The sequence below is a fragment of the Panthera pardus genome, unplaced genomic scaffold (genome assembly GCF_024362965.1).
Source record: "Panthera pardus isolate Hobbes unplaced genomic scaffold, ASM2436296v1 HiC_scaffold_15, whole genome shotgun sequence".
NCBI lineage: Eukaryota > Metazoa > Chordata > Mammalia > Carnivora > Felidae > Panthera > Panthera pardus.
The window spans coordinates 84,926,036-84,943,621 of record NW_026526710.1 but is presented as its reverse complement, the minus strand read 5'-3'; the positions used below and the strand labels follow the sequence as shown (position 1 = coordinate 84,943,621).

Below are 17,586 nucleotides of genomic sequence, written 5' to 3'. Positions count from 1 at the left end.
CATTTTTAAATAGTCCGTGAGGATCCTCTGGATGAAGCAGCTCAGTCCACATATGTACAAAACAGTCACCACTCAGTGGCTGAACTCAGCAACCCGTGGCACCCGGTAGCGTTAAAAATTTTAATTATCATTTAAAAAAAAACAACAAAAAAAAACCACCGCAACACTTATCATCCGAATGAAGCGTGTCACCACACAAATCACAAAGTGATGACTCTGAATAGAATTTTTGTTGGTTGACTGCAGAAGCTATATACCTCTTGTTGCTAAAATAACATCTCAAAGGCAATATAATGACGACATGACAATCTATGTAAATCAAGAACTGCATGTGGGTTTTATTTTACATTTGAGAAAACAGTGGATTTAATTGTGTGAACCAAAATGTACTGTACAATATTAATGATAGAACATCAAAATGTATAATTAATAGTGCACTGCTCGCTTTGTTTTCATTTATTTATTTTTGTCTGATATACATGCATCTGGAAAGATGCGGGTGCCGGTAAAATTCCTCTATTTAAATCAAGCTGCAGGAACTAAATTTTATTCAAAAATTGTGGTTTTACATTATATACACAGAAATTTAATATAAAATGACAATATAAAAAGTTAAAAGAGAAAGCATACAGCCAGAAGGTACAAAGAAAGTGGAATAGATTAAAATGGTACGATAATGTAACATACAGGGGTTTTTAAGCGGATGCTGGCAATTTACAAGGAAAGGACTCCGTTTGCCCCATTTTTTTTTTTTTCATTTACCAATGCAGCACGCTATAGAAAGGTCAGCTTATACCAAAGCTTACATTTGTAAATAACTATAAACCGCAGTATTTTACAGGAAAAAAGAAATAGCATTTTTACACATTTTTTAAATAATAGCTTGCATACTTTTTTGCCAAAAGTGGCATTTTTTTTTTTTTTTTTCAGCATCCAGAGGGTTTGGGCAGAGTGGCAACTCGGGATGTTTGGGGTGGTGGTGGCGGTGGGTTTTTTTTGTGTGGTTTGGTTTGTTTTGTTCTAAATGTGTAAAGCTGTGGCTTCCTAACCCCATGAGTCCTAGACACCTTTCTATCTTCCAACAGCTGCATGCATGTTTCCTTCACAAACCAGTTCTGCATATAAAAGCTCATTTTTTAATTATTAAATAAGTTTTGTGTCTGACACAGCTTTTGATCTGAATGAAATGCCTTGAAGCCTTTTTTTTCTTTCCTTTTTTTTTCTTTCTTTTCTTTTTTTTTTTTCTTTTTTTGAGTGAAAGGCACAGAAATGCAATTGCAGTCCTCAAAGGGTTAAACTTGACACTACTAGGTTCTATGACCTTTATTGTCATGGCAACTTCGTAATTTTAGGATGTCTTTTTGTCATTGTTATTTGTGTCTTTCTCGCCTGCTAAATAAATGTCTCTGAGTAGTGTGCCCCACTATTTCCTACAAAAGATAGCTTAACATCAAGAACAGATGTTGAAAATAAAGGTCAGACTTTGACTCACGGAAAAAGAAAAATAACATGCACAATCGGACAAAGAGCATATAAATATAACTACAAAATATGTGTAAGAAAAACCAAGGTCCAGACAGCCGGCTCGGCAACAAAGGGAAGGCTGATTTCGGAGGCTCAGCCGGGCCTAGTGCAGTACAAAGACGACATTTAGTGCAATGTGCCTCCGTCCCTTGCATACCTGGACGCTACTGTTTTTCCAACTCTGTCACATAGATCAGGTGGTCCTCCGGGGACTTGCCGTGGGTCTTACTAAGGTGCAGTTTGACTGCATGCTTGCTCGCAAAAGTCCGGTTGCAAAGCTTGCATTGGAATGTGGAGCCCAGATCGTCCTCGGCGGCCCCTACCGGGCCCAAAGCCTTGTTGGCCAGGACTTTTGAAACGTTCTGCTGTTCTTGAATCTGATTTAGTGGCAGCTTGGAGAGATCCTTCAAGCTGAAGCCTAAGTGTGTTTCTAGGTGATTTATGTACGTAGACGCAGTTCTGAACTGAGAGGCACAATCGTTGCAAAAGAAAACAGGATGTCCTGTGTCCAGGTTCTTCAGGAACTTGGTACCCCCTGTCCTCCTCAGCTGGTACTTCACGTTGGCCAGCCAGTGGCTGATGGTGGTCATGGACAGCCCGGTGAACTTGGAGATGTGCACCCGCTCCTGGGGGCCCAGGTCCGCCATGATGTACTTCCCTTCCGGCGTCTCCCGCAGGCTCGAGGCAAACTGAGCCTGCAGGATGAGCAGGTGCTGGGGGTTCCAGTTGGACTGCCGCCCCTTCCTCTTGTGCACGGGCGACAGCTCGTCCAGCGCTTCCTCGAAGCTGCTGCCGTCGGCGTCCGACTTCTCCGACACGGTGGAGGGGGTGGAGGACTTGGGGGTGAGCCGGCCCGTGAGGTTTTTCACCATGTCCGAGATGTCCATGAGGGCGCTCTCCCGGAGAGGCGACGCCACGGCGTCGGCCGCGCCGGAGACCAGGGGCTTGCTCTTGGACTTGGTCAGGTCGATGGGCTGGTCGCTGTTCTCGTAGTAGTAGCGGTCGATGGCGTCGGCCTGCTTGGCGGGGGGTGGCGGGGTAGACCGGCTTGTCCAGCATGCTGTTGCTGATCTTGTACAGCATGGCCAGCGGGTCCAGCGAGGGGCTCGCGGGCTTGGACACCTTGCCCAGGTGCGTGTTCATGATGGACTGCAGCGCGCTCAGCGGGTTGATGAAGGAGGGCTCGGGCGAGTGGTCCGTGATGATCCCCAGGTTATTACAGCCGTTGGTGACTTTGGCCCTGAGCGGCTCGGTGCCGTTTGGGGTGTGCGCGTCCGGCACGCCCTCCTTTTTGGCCTTCCCCGCCTCCGCCTCGGGGCCCTTCTTCTGCTGGACTTTGCCGCCGCTCTCCTCCGCTCGAGGCAAGTCCTTGTTCTCTTTGGCCACGGGGGACACGGCCTTGGCCGGGGAGCCCTTCTCCCGGTCGGCGGGCCTCTCCTCCTTCTTCACGCTGGCCTTGCCGGTGACCTTCTCCACCAGCTCCTCCATGGCCGACACGTTGCTCTTGTGCGGCGGGGGCGTGAGGCTCCCCGGGGAGTGCAGGAGCGCGCTGTGCTCCGACGACAGCGACTTCACGCCCCCCGCGTAGGACGGCTGCATCTGCACGCTCTGCACGGCCGGCAGCGGCTTCACGGTGCCGGGCAGCTGGTAGGCCGCGTGGATGCTGGGGTAGCCGCCCCACGAGGGTGCGCCGTTCTGGGCTTTGCTGATGGCCGTGGACACCGTGTTCTCCAGGGACTTGAGGATGTCCACCCCGCCCTTGGGGCTGTCGTCCAGGTCCTCCTCGCGCAGGTACCGATACAGGGCGGTGGGCTCGAACTTCTCGGCCGCGTCCTGGCTCTCCTCCTTGACCTTCTTCTCCGCCTCGCCGGCCGCCGGCGCCTTCTCCCGCTCGGGCTCCTTCTTCTCCTCGGCGGGCGAGGACGCCGCGGGAGAGTCGGGCTGCTTCTTGACGTGGGAGGCGGGCAGCCGGGTGTGCGTGGTGGGCGGCAAAGGGATGGACTGGATCTTCTCTTCCGCCACGGGGTCCAGCGCCAGCTGCTTCCCCTTCTTGGAGGCCGAGGTGGTCACCTTGAGGAAGTGGCCGGTGACCATCATGTGGGCAGTGAGCTGCTGCAGGGTGTCGTGGGAGCTGCCGCACTCCATGCACTTGAGGATCTGCGCCTTGCGGGCCTCGAACTGCCAGGTGTAGCTGGCGCCGTTCTGGTAGCCGTAGCGGTTGTTGGGCGTCACGTAGGGGTTGGCGGCCTTCTGGTCCTTGGCCGCCTCGCCCAGCGCCGCGTCGGCGGCCGGCCCCGCCGGCTCGGGAGAGCACGGCGACGCCAGGTCCTGCAGGGCGCGCTTCTTGGTGGAAGGGACCAGTTTGGCGATGGCTGGTACTGGCTCCTTCAGAGGCACTTTCTGGTAATGCTTGGTCTTGATCATGTGGACGCTCAGGTCCTGCAGCGACTCGAAGGAGTGGCCGCAGTACATGCACTTGAGCACCTTCTGCGCGTCCTCCTTGCCTTCCATCTCCATCAGCGAGCGCTTCCTGGGCTTGGACCACCGCTTGGTCTTCTCGGAGTCCTTGTCCCGGTTGTCGTCGCGGGTAGTGCCCCGTCTCGTTCATGTGCACCGTCAGCTCCACCAGCGTGTCGTAGGCGGCGCTGCAGTCCCGGCAGCGGAACTTGCTGGCGCCCGTGAACACGGACCCGTAGAGCTTGTTGTTCTGCCTGTAGAGCTGCACGGTGCTGAAGAGGCTGGGCTCGGGGAGCAGCCCGTAGGAGGACGTCTGCTGCAGCGTCTTGGCCAGCGCGGCCTGGTGCCAGTCGTAGCCCGAGCCGCCGCTGCCTCCGGTGCCCGAGCCCGAGCCCGAGCCCGAGCCCGAGCTGGGGGTGCTCGCGGTGGTGCCCGTGGGCCCCGCCGTGCTGGTGGGGGGCGTGGGCGCGGGGGTGGAGCTCTCCTTCGGGCCCACATCGTTGCTGCTGGTGGTCGAAGCGGACTTCTTCAAGTCCAAGGCGAGGCTGGACCAGCAGGACTCGGAGAACAGGTTGGCATACACAGCCTTGATCTGCGCCAAGCTGTCCTGGGGGTAGGAGACGCCGTCCGGGCCCTGCGGATCCTCTTTGCCCTCTCTGGAGGAAGAGCTCTTGAAATGGACCAGCTGGTCGCTGTTCTCACTGAAAGGGGACCCATAGCCCGCGTCCTGATTCGTCGCGGTGCTGACCGGGGAGTTCTGGTAGCTCTGGGCTTCTTTGATCTCCGCCTCCTCGTTGCACACGTACTCGCCGTCCTGGACGTCCAGGGACAGCCCATCCTCCTCCACGGCTTCTTCATCTATCTCTGCTGCCTTTAGTTCTTCCTCGGGAACATAAGCTAGGAGAGAAAAATGAAACACGGTGAGGGGAAATCAATCATCTTCAAGGACGCGGCCTCCCCAGCAGTTAGATGGTCTTTAAAGAGAAGTTTCTCAGCCAAGCTCCCAGGCCACGCTTTACGGAAGCAGCCGCTTACGGCTCCGCGGCGGAACCCGGGTTTCACCCGGGACGACGTCCCCCCTCCCGAGTGAATACATTTGCGCCGAAGGGGCCTCTACTAAAGGGCCAGCAGCCGCCCCCTTCTTCGAGACGTCAGTGTGGCCATCACAGCGGGGGCCGCAAGGGGAGCCTGGCCCCCTCCTCCCAGAGGTTCTTGCTTTCCTAAGTGATGTGCGGGTCTGTTATGCCTTCCCATCAGGTGGGACCCGGCTGTCGGCTTTGAGGGCAACGTATTCCACAGACAGGATCATATGGTTTCCATAAATAAAAAGCCTCCTCCGCGGCAAGCGATGAAAATACTCTCGGCCTCACTACAAAGAACCACACGTCGCGCCACCAGCCCCCTGCCTGGACAAAGCCGGCGTCACCCGCAGGGGGACCCCGGAGAGTGTGCCAAGCAGCATCGCCTACGGGAGTCTAAGGCGGAGACGACCCACATATCTGGTGACAGATGAATGGAGGAACACAATGTGTGTATATGCACACTGGAATATTATGCGGTCTTAAAGAGGAAGGAAATTCTGATACCCGCCATCGCGCAGACGAACCTGGAGGACGTCATGGTGAAGGGAGATCGGCCAGACACAAGAGGGCACGTACTGTCTGATTCCACTGATATGAAGCACCTATAACAAGTAGTCAAATTCACAGAGACAGAGGGTAGAAGGTGGTTTCCGGGGGCACAAGGGGGGAGGGGGGCTGGGGAGTTCGCGTTCCGCGGGGAGCGGAGTTTCGGCTTTTGGGAAGACAGAAAGTTCCGGAGACGGATGGTGGGGATGTGGCTGCCTGACAAGTGTGAATGCACTTAGTGCCACTGAAGCGTCCACTTAAAAATGGATTAAAAGGTTCACTTTTACGCTATGAACCTTTTACCACAATAAACACATTTTCTTTACATGTTAACAAAGCCAGTGGAAATGCTACAACAGAGTGACTTCTTGGGCTGATGGCGTCATTTCCCAGAGGAAAGTACTGGATGCGGACAGACGTCACGTGAATGAGAAGGTTGGAGGGCACATAAATCATTAGATGAAACCTGATTTTTTTTTACCACGGGACATTTTAAATCTTTAACATGTGACCTATCTCGTTAATTCTCAAGGGGAGCTAACTCTATGTACCACCTCTTATTTGACCAAAATACATTTATTTGTATTTTTATTATTATTATTATTATTATTTTTTTTTTTTTTTTTTTTTTTTTAGGAAACAACTAGCTGAATGAGTGCTCTGTCCACCTCTTGGGAAATTTGGGCTTAAGACATTTTCCAGGAGGCCCCTAGTAAAATGCACCGCTATGATGCGAGAGGGGTGTCTCATTAAATCTGATCACTCTTTATCACCTTATCAGAGCCCGATCCTCAGGGAACGTGGCATTGAGCACACGCGTTTGCAGGGACGGTTGATAGGAGAGACCGAGAACATCTCGGCTGCCCGAAGGGCGGACGCGGGGCGGGGGGGGGGAGCGGGGGTGGCAGGAAGTGACAGGACAGTGTCAGCACCTGCAGACAGAGGGCTTCGGGTTGGGGCAGCCACGCGCACTTCTGGGCATGTGCACACACAGGCACGGGGAACACGGCGGAATCGGTCACGTGGACCCTGCAGAATCCCTGCACGCACCAGACACCGTGGGCCATCCCGCACTGGGGGGGGGGGGGGGTGCTGGCATCGAGCAACCTGAGCCTAAGCGTTCACGTGTTTCACAGCTGAAGTTCACGCGAAGAGCGGTCCGCTAACAGACCCGGGCGCTACGGTGCCGTTAATGCTGTGCGGCCAGCAGGGAAAATAAGCAGTAGGGCAGGGGCTGAGGTTTACTACAGGCACGGCGCTCAAGACAATCCTACACGGCCCTCCTGGGAAACGTAAACCTCATAAAACTGAAACAACAGCAACAACCCCTCCCCCAACCCCCAAGATTTCCAAGTTGGACATCGCCTTCATTTGCTGTATAATTATTAAGGGTTGAGGACCATCCAGGGCTCTGAAGGTCTGAAGCTCCAACCCCTGGCCAAGGGTCCTAGTTTATGAAGCCTCGTCACCTGGGCCCCAAGGTCCACCCCTGCGGGTTCTGATGGGGACGTCTAAGACCACGAAGCAGTCCGGGCAGGGCAGAGTCCGTTTGAAGATGCGGGCCCCAAGTCCCGCAGCTGCTGGCCTGATTCTAAGCTGTCCCAAAGCAGCCCCAGGGGCACCCCCGTAGGTGGCTGAACACACCAGGGTCCGTGGCAGGCAGCTGCCTCATGGACCTGGTCTGTCCTCTTTGAGGAAACTAGGATTCACGCCCTAGCAACTAATGAAAACTAATTTCGGGGTGCCTGGGTGGCTCAGTCGGTTGAGCGTGCAACCTCGGCTCGGGTCGTGGTCTCAGAGTTCATGAGTTCGAGCCCCGCCTCCGGCTCTGTGCTGACTGACGGCTCAGAGCCTGGAGCTGCTTCGGATTCTGTGTCTCCCTCTCTCTCTGTCCCTCCCCCACTCACGACCTGTCTCTCTCTGTCTCTCAAAACTAAAATAAACATAAAAAAGATTTTTTTTAATAAATAAATAAATAAATAAATGAAACTAATTGCAAGGAAAGGTTTCATCTGAACCAGTTTGGCTCGGCCTGGGAGGCCCATCACCGTGGGTCTGCTCCCTGGATCACCAAGTCAGCTGGTCTGTCTCCATCCCTGGACGGAAGCAAAGCCACCCCCTGCCTACCCCCGGGCTGGCACCCAGCAGCATGTCCTGAATAAATAAATGACTTCCGTCCCAGGTCTGCAAACCCAGAAATGGGAGATGCCCCATAACACCGCTACGGTTCGTTCAGCACCCCCTGGTCCCCACAGCAGACCCATTCTGGGTCTGGAATGGTATAGACACAAGGAGGCTGGCACCTGCCTGCTCCCTCGGGCACAGGTTTCATCCCCTTCCCCGGGCACCCCCGCCCCCCGACGGCGTGCAGTATCCGGGGGCCACACTCCATCCCAGGTCGTCCTCTTCCTGGGGCAGTCCAGTCTACACTGGGAAGTTCCTGGGTTGAGCTCAAATGAGTTCCGCTGACAACTCCACATGCCCCCAAAGCAGCAATTGTCAGGTAGAACCACACAGAACAAACCCCAGCCTCTTCCACAAGGAAACCCTCCCAAGGTATCATTTCTGAATGAGCCCTTCCCTCGGCTGGGACACCCACGTCCGCTGTTCTCCAGGAAGCGGGTGTTGGGGAGGGGGGATCCCTAATGTGCCCACCCTCCTGGAGCTCACGGGAAGGGAGCCCCAGCATGCACTAAGGGGAAACCCGGGATCCTACCCGCTCTCCCTGCCCCGGGCTCAGCATGCCCACCTTCCCAGCATCCCTGTGGGGAGGCAGTTTCAAGGTCCCTCCTGCCCCAGCCGCAGCCCTGGGGACGGCACACGCTGACCCTGCTGTCCCCGGACGAGGGCACTGGCTGCCTCCAGCCACCCCCCTCCCGTTGGTCCTGCCAACTGGACAGCGGTCTCTTTCAGGGGATGCCACCTGTTCCGGGAGTCCCCCCAGCGCACATGTCTAGAACCACCGAATCGATGCCCCCCCCCCTGCCCCCCAGACAGACCCGCTGGCCACAGGCCCTGACAGGGGCGGTACGTGAAGGCTGGGCTTGCACGTCTGCAGAGTGAGCTGTGTCTGGCACACAGAAGGAGCTCCAATTGCTGCCACATGAATTTGTCACGGTGTGAGTGCTCCAGACCCGCCCAAGTCAATTATGTGCAAACAGAACGTTCCTCCTGCCCCCTCCCCAAGTAACAGCACGCTCACCCCCGAATTAGGACCCCCCCTAAACCACCTGTTACTGAACCACCCCAAACAAAACAAGTCACCCACTCCGGAGACACAGCCCTTGTCCCTGTTCTCAAGCCCGGCATCCAGCGCTGCCCCCGACCTCAGCAACCCGGACCCCACGCCAACCACCTGCCGCTGCAGCAGCCTTCCAGCCAGGCCACCCCGCTTCGTCCCGCAGCCCGGGGACCCCGCTCTCGCCATCCCGGAGTTAAAATCTCCATTAAAGTCATGTCCTACACGGGGGCGGGGTGGGTACAAATCCCCACGTGGGCCCCTCCTCCTGCCACGCGTCCAGCCCCGGGTGGGACCCGGGCGCAGACAGTGCCTCCCCGGACCTCGTGAACACTTATCCTCACGGGGAGGCTCAGATGTCGCCTCCGTCGTGACGCCCCTCTTAATCCCTGCCAGAACCCACTGTTCCCCGAAGAACTGAGAGATGTTTACTCGCCTGTCCTCTTAGTGAAACCTCAACTTTCAGCCCGCGGGCCCCGCTGGGAGGGGCGTGTCCACACTATCACCTCGCCACACCCCACGAGCCCTCAAGGCAGCATCACTGAGATGCCTGCTTTGCAGATGGGGAAACCGAGTCTCTGAGAAGCTGACCAGCTCCCGCAAGGTCACGCGGGGAAGAAACAATGCGGCATTCAAATCTGGGTCACCTGACACCCGGCCACCTCAGAACGAAGCTGCTCTCCTTCGTCAGCGTCCCAGTGCCAGCGAGCACGTCCAGTAACTGCTGTGAGCGGGACCGACCCCAAGTATTCCATAGGGAGTATCAGAGCACCTCTTCTGTGCCCGTCGTGGGGTGTGACCGACAGAGTCGCAGCCAAAGAAGTCAGATGTCTGAAATGCTGACACCCTTAGGCCACGTAATTGTACTTGGGGACGGACAGCCACGAACACGATACGAAACACAGAAAAGGCTTTCTGCACAAAGATGTCCTTTGTATATTATTCCATACACAATCCGCCACGCTCCGAATCTCCAACAATAAAAGGTAATTAAGTGATTTGTAGCTGATCCCCACGATGCACAATTATTCAAACATTAAAAAGTGTCTTGGGGCCCCGCGGTGGCTCAGTCGGTTAAGCGTCTGACTTCAGCTCAGGTCATGAGCTCATGGTTCGTGGGTCCGATCCCTGCATCAGGCTCTGTACTGACAGCTCAGAGCCTGGAGCCTGCTTCAGATTCTGTGTGTCCCTCTCTCCCTCTGCCCCTCCCCTGCTCATGCTCTGTCTCTCTCTCTCAAAAATAAATGCATGCTAAAAAATTAAAAAAAAAAAAATAAAGGGGCACCAGGTGGCTCAGTCAGTTAAGCATCCGACTTCAGCTCAGGTCATGATCTCGTGGTTCGTGGGTTCGAGCCCCGCATCAGGCTCCCTGCTGACAGCTCAGAGCCCGGAGCCTGCTTCGGATTCTGGGTCTCCCTCTCTCTCTGCCCCTCCCCCGCTCACACTCTGTCTCTCTCAGTCTCTCTCTCTCTCTCAAACATTTAAAAAAATTTTTTTTAAGTGTCTTTAATGACATGGAGAGTCATTAAGTGCAAACAGCAAAGGACAAAACCGTATACACAGTACAAGGGAAAACTTCTTTTCAAAGAATGTTAATAGTGGGGTTTTTTCTAGATAAAGAATATATGGGTTATGTTGAGTGGCGTGGCTCTTGATAAATATCTCTACCTTCAAAACCTTCTTCTGTGTTTTCACCTCAACAAACAAGGATTAGCCATCCCTCTCTGTTCCTGGAATGAAACAGCAGCAGCAAACCTTCCGTGAGCACCTGGCGGCCGGGAGCCAGACCCCGGGACCAGGGGTTCCAGGAAGGGCAGGGCCCAGCCTGGGGGCAGAAATGTGCAAAGGCCTTTGTTAATTGTTACTTTTCAAAAAATTTTAACAAGTAGAAGGGGGCAGGCACGTGAGGGGTGCAGGCGGTATCTGGGTTCTGGTAGGAGGGATGCCAGTGGCCAGGACCATCTTCCACACCCCCCCACCGCGTGTCCCTGTCCCACCTTCTCCTGGAGGGGGGCTGCAGGTCCCAAGGAGGGGCCTAGGCGGCGGGCCTCCCCAGCAGCCCTCAGCCCTCCAGCTCGGCGGTCATCACGCTGCAGGACCTCAGCCTTCGGCCCGCATATTCTCTGTCCCATTCTAGAACGTTAAGGTTACACTCTACCACTGGCTCGTCCAGCATCCTAGTCCTGATAAGTTGATATTCCCTGCTATGACACTCTTCTTCCGTTGCTCTAGCCCGTTGACCTATTCCCTGAAGGAGTTAACTTTCCAACGCTAACGTATGTGGAGCCCGAGGAAGCGTGGACCCAGAGGGGCAGCTGGGGGCCGCCTGCCCTGTGCCCGCATCGTGACACCCTGCGGACCCCAGAGGTGTTTTCCTGCTCCGCCCTAGGATAGGACAGTAAAATTAGCTTGTGGAAAGAACACGTCCCCTTGAGCAGGTAATCTGCATTCTAGTGGCCCTCCAGTCAAACCACAGGTAGGGGCGCTCATGGTCACCTGAGAACACAGACGACGGGATGGCCATAGCGTTAACAGGGGCGAGGGATTCAATGGCCACAAAGACGAAGGTGTGAGGGAGCCCATGGAATGTTCCAGAGTGATTCTGTGAGCCATCAGCCAGCCTCCTTTACCCCTCTGCCCTCCATTCCAAGAGCTGAGTGGGCTCCAAGGCCCCAGCACTAACGGTAACAATAGACACAGTAACAATTACCAGGGCATCACCCCCTGCATGCCCACCAACGGCCAGCACCCACCAGCACTTGACCCCTGATCTTCCAATCCTCTCCATCTAACTGCTGGGCAGCTGATGAATGGGCCTGCCTGAGGCTCCCCCAGGGTCAGGGCTGGGCTCCAACCCTCCCCGCCTCGCCTACAGACCTGCCCTTTAAAAGCAATGCTCGAGCCCCCCAGGCGACCCCCCAACGGCTCCTGCCTTCCAAATCTGGGCTCAGGCCAAGGCCACTCACATCCCAGGGTCAGAGCCGTCAGAGTGCTCTAAAACCCACTGAGTTTCATGTAAGAGTTTGGACCTGAGGAGGACGAGAAGGCTGGATCTTGCAGGACAGGGTTGTCCTGAAGATGGAAATTCTCAGACCACACCAACCCCAGGTTGGCCTGAAAAGACCAACCGAACATCGGGCTTCAGCATTGGGCAGGGAAGGAGGCCTTTGGTTTTGCCACGTCTCTAGCAGGAGGAATGGGCTAAACTACTTTTCAAGACAAGGCTCCCTGAGCCACATCTATGACACACGGCAGGTGCACGGAGCGACCCTAGGTGTGTACAGGGGTGACTGAAGGATGAGTGCCCCAGGCAGCCTGAACCTGGAGGCCGGGGTAAGTGGGTACGGGTGACATTCTAGCTGCTCATCTCTACAGGGTCCAGGCCAATGAGGCCACCATCGTGGACAGACCGCCATCATTATCGCGACAGGAGGACAGATGTGGGGAAGGGACAGACTGATGAGGCACCTCGGAAGGAGCCCCAGCCCAGTCACCTATGGACAGTGCGGCCCCCACACACTCACCCACTTGTCAGGACCTCAGTTTCCCCAAACCGCATTCATGGCAACTACTGGTGTCTTTGGGGGGGAAGGGGTTCTAGGAAGCGCTCATGGACACGGCAGCCGTGATCATCGCGCCCGAGTCTGTGCCTGTGGGTCCCGCCGCCTCTGCCTCAGGTCCTGCGGAGGCAAAGCAAACTAGCAAATGCGCACGGAGGGACCGTCCCCCTACGCTGGGCCTAAGAGGCACCCCTGCTTAGTCTCGTGCCTCTCAAGCTGTCACTAACCTCTGAACAATCGGAACAAAATAAGGGTCTGTCCCACTGAGAGCCGACCCATTACTGGCCTTCATCGTTGGGTAGATGGTGCACTTACCAATTAGACTCCAAATTCACACCAGGGGATTATTCGGGAAGTGCGGTCTTTAACTTCCGCGTTTTCCAGGCCCCTCTGTCTGCCCTTCGGCAGTCTCCCTGACGGCTACTCCTTCCAGAGGAAGAAAGGGGGGTGGGGGCTCGAAGGGAGCAGAAGGGGGCTCCTGATTAGCAGCTCTTCCCGAGGCCGGTGCAGGATGCGGGGGACGGCAGTGGTGGGTGGGGGGGGGGGGAGCAAATGAACAATAATCAGTCTGGGAGACTTTGCTGTTTATCCAAGGTCTTTCCCTCCTTAGCGCGCATAATCGAGAGTTGGCTGTGAATGAGGAAAATGGATATTTAAAAGTGACAACTATCAAACACAGGTCTCATCCCTGCTTGGTTACGGGCTTCCAGTAAATACCAAACTTTGCTATTGTATTGCCACCTGGTGAAACTATACAATCCTACCAAATTACACGTCTATCTACATCCAACTAGGTTTTAGACCGGCAAATGTGATATCCATGAGCAGATGGCCATTATATCAAAATACATTTACTCCAAGGGGCCAATTCACAAACGGGTCTCACACACACCTACGTGATAAATGTACAGCTGCAATTCATCGTGGAGTCTTGCAAAACACACTTTCTTCCAAATTTATAATTGATCACTTGTAAAGTTACTTCACCTCTGTTACGAGCAGAGCAGGTGGTTTTGATGAAAGGTAGAATACACTGGGAAATAAAAAATGCAGAGAAAGCAGATATAGGTAAGAGCTCGTTCCTTCCTACTCTGAAACGGACACTAAGGTACAAGCAGGATACGTGTTAATTTACGAACATACGTTCTGATTTTTCGCAGGAAGATACTCTGCCAAGCAAAGCTGAAACACCACTTCTGCTCTCATGTGATAGGAGCGAAAATTTTTCTATCACTCTGGCAGATTTTAATTGCCTGGTACCAATCATTAACGTACTGGTCTGCAAAACCATCTGATTTATACCAGAATTGTTTCTTTATTTAAAACCTGCTAGAAGCCATTTTTAAGAACTGCAGAGTCCGTAAATAGAATGGCCTGTCATTTGTATCCAACTCGTCATTCTAATTAGGAATCCACAGGTAACTTCCTTCACTATCATTTCTTCTTTCCTCACCGTCCCCGAATGCAATTCGAGTTCAAAGAGGAAGAAGAAACCCCCTTTTAAGGCTCCTCCCAGCCTCCCAGTGGCACGCCAGGTCTTAGCCTTCCATCCAGAGTCACAATAACGGCATAACACAAAGTAGGGCTTAGACCTGATTAACGAGACTGCAAACCTTCACCAGTTTTCAGTGATGTCAGGAAGGAAAAATGCACGAGAACCTTGCAAAATTAGAAGAGAACTTAAAATGATGCACGAAGAGCAAGAAGTCAGTAATTCTTCCACGATCCTGGGAAAACACACACCTTTCGCCACCACTGGCCAATAGGTTCACAAACTGTGCTAACGTTCCCTTGGTCCATCGCCAACAGGTGCACACCCAGTGCCAGGCAGGGGGGATCCCAGGCTTCCAGTCACTGCCTCCGCACCGCAGAAGGACGACGCCGCTCTCTGGCAGTCGGACCAGCCTGGGCTTACAAACCCAACATCCGCAAGCCATGCCCAGAACGCTGGGTTCCAACCTGGTACGATCTGACCACCGACACCAGAAAAGACTTCCATCAGATAGGGTCAGGTTCATCCTCACAGATGACGTCTGCAAGTCAGGAGGGGAGACTGGTACATGGAATCTCTCCCCAAGCGGCCGAAACCAACAAAGACGTGTAAGTCAGCTCAAGCACCTGTTGGTTCTCGGACTATCCGCCATCTACACAAGAGCTGGCATGGCGAACCAACAGCGAACGTGACATCTGGTCACTTTGCAGCATTGCACGTGGTGCGCCCTACAGTTCCTCAACCAAGTTTTCTGCCACCGAGTCAACTCCCGCAGACCTTCGCTCCTCAGGGGTGTCGGAACACGGAAGTGACACGCGATGGAGAGCAAGGGCTCCACGGTCTCTGAACCCCACCCAGGGCTCATGTCTCGGGAGCGTGTCCGTTTCGAACCCAGCGTCTTATTCTCGCAAAGGCACAGGATGAGACAGGAGAAACAGGAGCTTCAGCTTTTGGGGGATGGAGGCACGGAGGTCATCAGGTGCGGGGACACACAAGGACTTGCGGACATGGGTGACAGGAGGACTTTTAACAGAAAGCTAGGGGAGTTTTTCTCCTTAAGTCTGCTATGGCCAGATGCAAATGACGTGCCCCTGTGATTCGCCACCACAGCATCCTGCTGCAATATCCCACGTGAGAATTTCCACACTTGATTGGAAGCTTAACACAAGGTCACACAGCACCCAACTTCCTGGAAAACCCCTTAATGACCACAGTGGTGACTGGAGCAAAGGGACATCCACACGGCCACGACAGAAAGCATCCTTCTCTCATTACAACAGTTGGGCTTGTTTCTACTGTTACCCTTTAGTTCTCACAACTGCCTTCCTAGATGCCTTCGAAATTTTTCTTACCGAGGCAGAGAGAGACTGACTCATAAAAAGTGCCGAGTTCAGGCAATGATTTGCCATCACCTTTTGTTTTCACTGCAAGCTACAACTTTCTGAAGATCTATACGGGTACAGATGTGCCAAAATACAGTATTGGCGGACACTGTTATTTCTAGCGACGAAACTGCGAGAACAATGCACTTCGCCAGGTGAATGAGCGTGATTCCTTGGCCTACGAGACTTTTACGCGAGCAGCTACTGCTTCACAGGAAACAGAGTCAGCTCCACGTCACTGCGTTTTCGCCACGAAAACCCCCACCCTCAGCGCCGCTCCCTCCCCTGCGCCTTCACCCCCCACCCCGCGGAAATCTGATGAATGACTAAGCTTGGGAACGGTAACCGCAGTATAAAACTCTCCTCTCACGATCACTTGCAGAAACAAGTGACATTTCTCCCCGTCAAATGAAACAAAGACTCCAAACCATCCTCTGCCACTTCTTTTTGTGTAAAAACGGCCTTGCCATCATCCCCCCACCCCCCGCCGCCCCTTCCCGAGCCCCGGCACGCGGTGTGGAGTGTGCCGGTCTGTGCACACGCGGTGGGTCCCGCGGTGCCTGGGAGAACACGCCCAGCAGTGGAACGGAACGTCGGAACGAGCACACGGCGGCACCTGTGAGGCAGGAGAGACGATGCCGCCAGCCCACGTGTGTGCGCGTGCGTGCCTGCACCTGTGTCTGTGTGCAGGTGTGTGCAGGTGTGTGCATGCGTGTGCGCGAGCGTGCGCCTGGGTCAATGGATAAAAGCTGCACGGGCCTCTTCATTCCCCAAATGGGAATGAAACACCCAGATCCTATGGTTAGATTTCATTTAAAAAGGAAATTAAATCTTGCTAATATTTTTTGTCATAAAATGGGCCTTCTGGATGCCAGTGTGTCCCTAAAGACGTGCTGTCATCTTAAGCAACACGAAATCCTGTGCATTCTAATGCAAGTGGACATAAGGCAATGTATACGGCCCCTGTTAGAGTTTAATCTGATGTCAACAATGTGTGCCCTGACGGCTGAAAATGTAAAAATACACACGCATTGTCCGAAAAGATATTTTCATCTCGAGCCGTAATTATACACTGAGGCACAAACATCTTATCTTTGGCAAATGAGATAAAAACGATATCTCTCAAATTGTAGCCCAACATTCCAAGAAACATCTTTGTTTCTTTGAAGGAAACACAACTTGCTCTATTCCACGGTCATTTTAAGGATGGTGGGAAGGGACAGCTGTATTTGTTTTTTAAGGGCTAAACGGAGTGAAGTTCCAAATTCCCTCGAGTCTTAATACCACTGGCTGTGAGCAATTAGGTTTGTAGCCCCTCAGCCCGCCCCTTCATCTCTACCCCAATTACGCACTACGGAAAGGTGTTCTCCAGAACCGCCCCGCGCTCTATTCCACAGGAGACGAACGCTCCAGGACTCTGCCTCCTCGCTCTCCCTGCCCCTCTGGAAGATGAACCCAACTGGGGGTGCCTCATTTGGAAGAGCTGAAACAACGATAGAAGGCAGGCTTTGCCTTGAACCTGGCTTGCTTTCTAAAAGTCAGCTCCAAATCTGTGCTTTGGATTATAGCGGGTTACTCAGAATGCCCGCTCTCACGACGTGCAAGCACCCACCCGTATCCGTTCCTACTTGGTGGCAAAACATCCCGATATAAAGCGAAGGATGTGTTCTTTCAATAAACGATGCTCAGCTCTTGCCACGCCCCCAGATGCAGCTATCTGGAGTCATTCTGGTGTTGGCATTTCATATAACAGGCTAGCTGACTACTGTTTCCACCTTGAGCCCACTTGGATTTTAAGTAATGTCATCTAACTTGGAGGGAGGTAGTGATCCTGGCAAACACAGCATACACATTCAGCATTTTAGTATGAAAATACATTGAATAATCCACATTCACATTACTTGAATTGACAAGGACATTACGGGACACTTGGCACAACTGGGTTTTTTTCTCTTCCTGGAAGACTTCATGCTTTCTCTAGACGCAGAGTAACGTGCATGGGGCACCGTGAAGAGGAAGGGAGGGCCGACTCTTACGAAACGTGAAACAGCACCAACAACTCAAATAAAATGGCTTCTTCACATGGCCGCCTGAGGATGCACAGTCACTTTCTAGGCAAAGAGAAAACCACTCAAAAAGCAGGTCATTTACACTGACAGAGAAATGAAGAAAACACAGTCCCTTTGAGGGTTTGAGATCAGGCTCCAAGAGGCAGCGCAAGACCACCCTTGGGTTTTGGCGGACGAAGACCACCCTGCTGGCCGTCCGACAGAGAGGGCGAAGGGGCCCCGGCCCTGCTCGCCCC

At 53.7% G+C, this 17,586-nt stretch overlaps 1 protein-coding gene across 1 annotated transcript in view; it reads right to left on the bottom strand.

Annotated features, from left to right (window-relative positions):
* Positions 1 to 314: 314 nt before the first annotated feature.
* Positions 315 to 17,586, bottom strand: part of TSHZ1 (teashirt zinc finger homeobox 1) — a 74,394-nt gene continuing 57,122 nt past the window's right edge. Inside the window, 3 exon segments of the mRNA XM_053902845.1 lie at positions 315 to 2,552; positions 2,554 to 4,110; positions 4,112 to 4,878. Of these exon segments, the coding sequence (XP_053758820.1) occupies positions 1,689 to 2,552; positions 2,554 to 4,110; positions 4,112 to 4,878 (3,188 nt within the window). The 3' untranslated portion in view covers positions 315 to 1,688.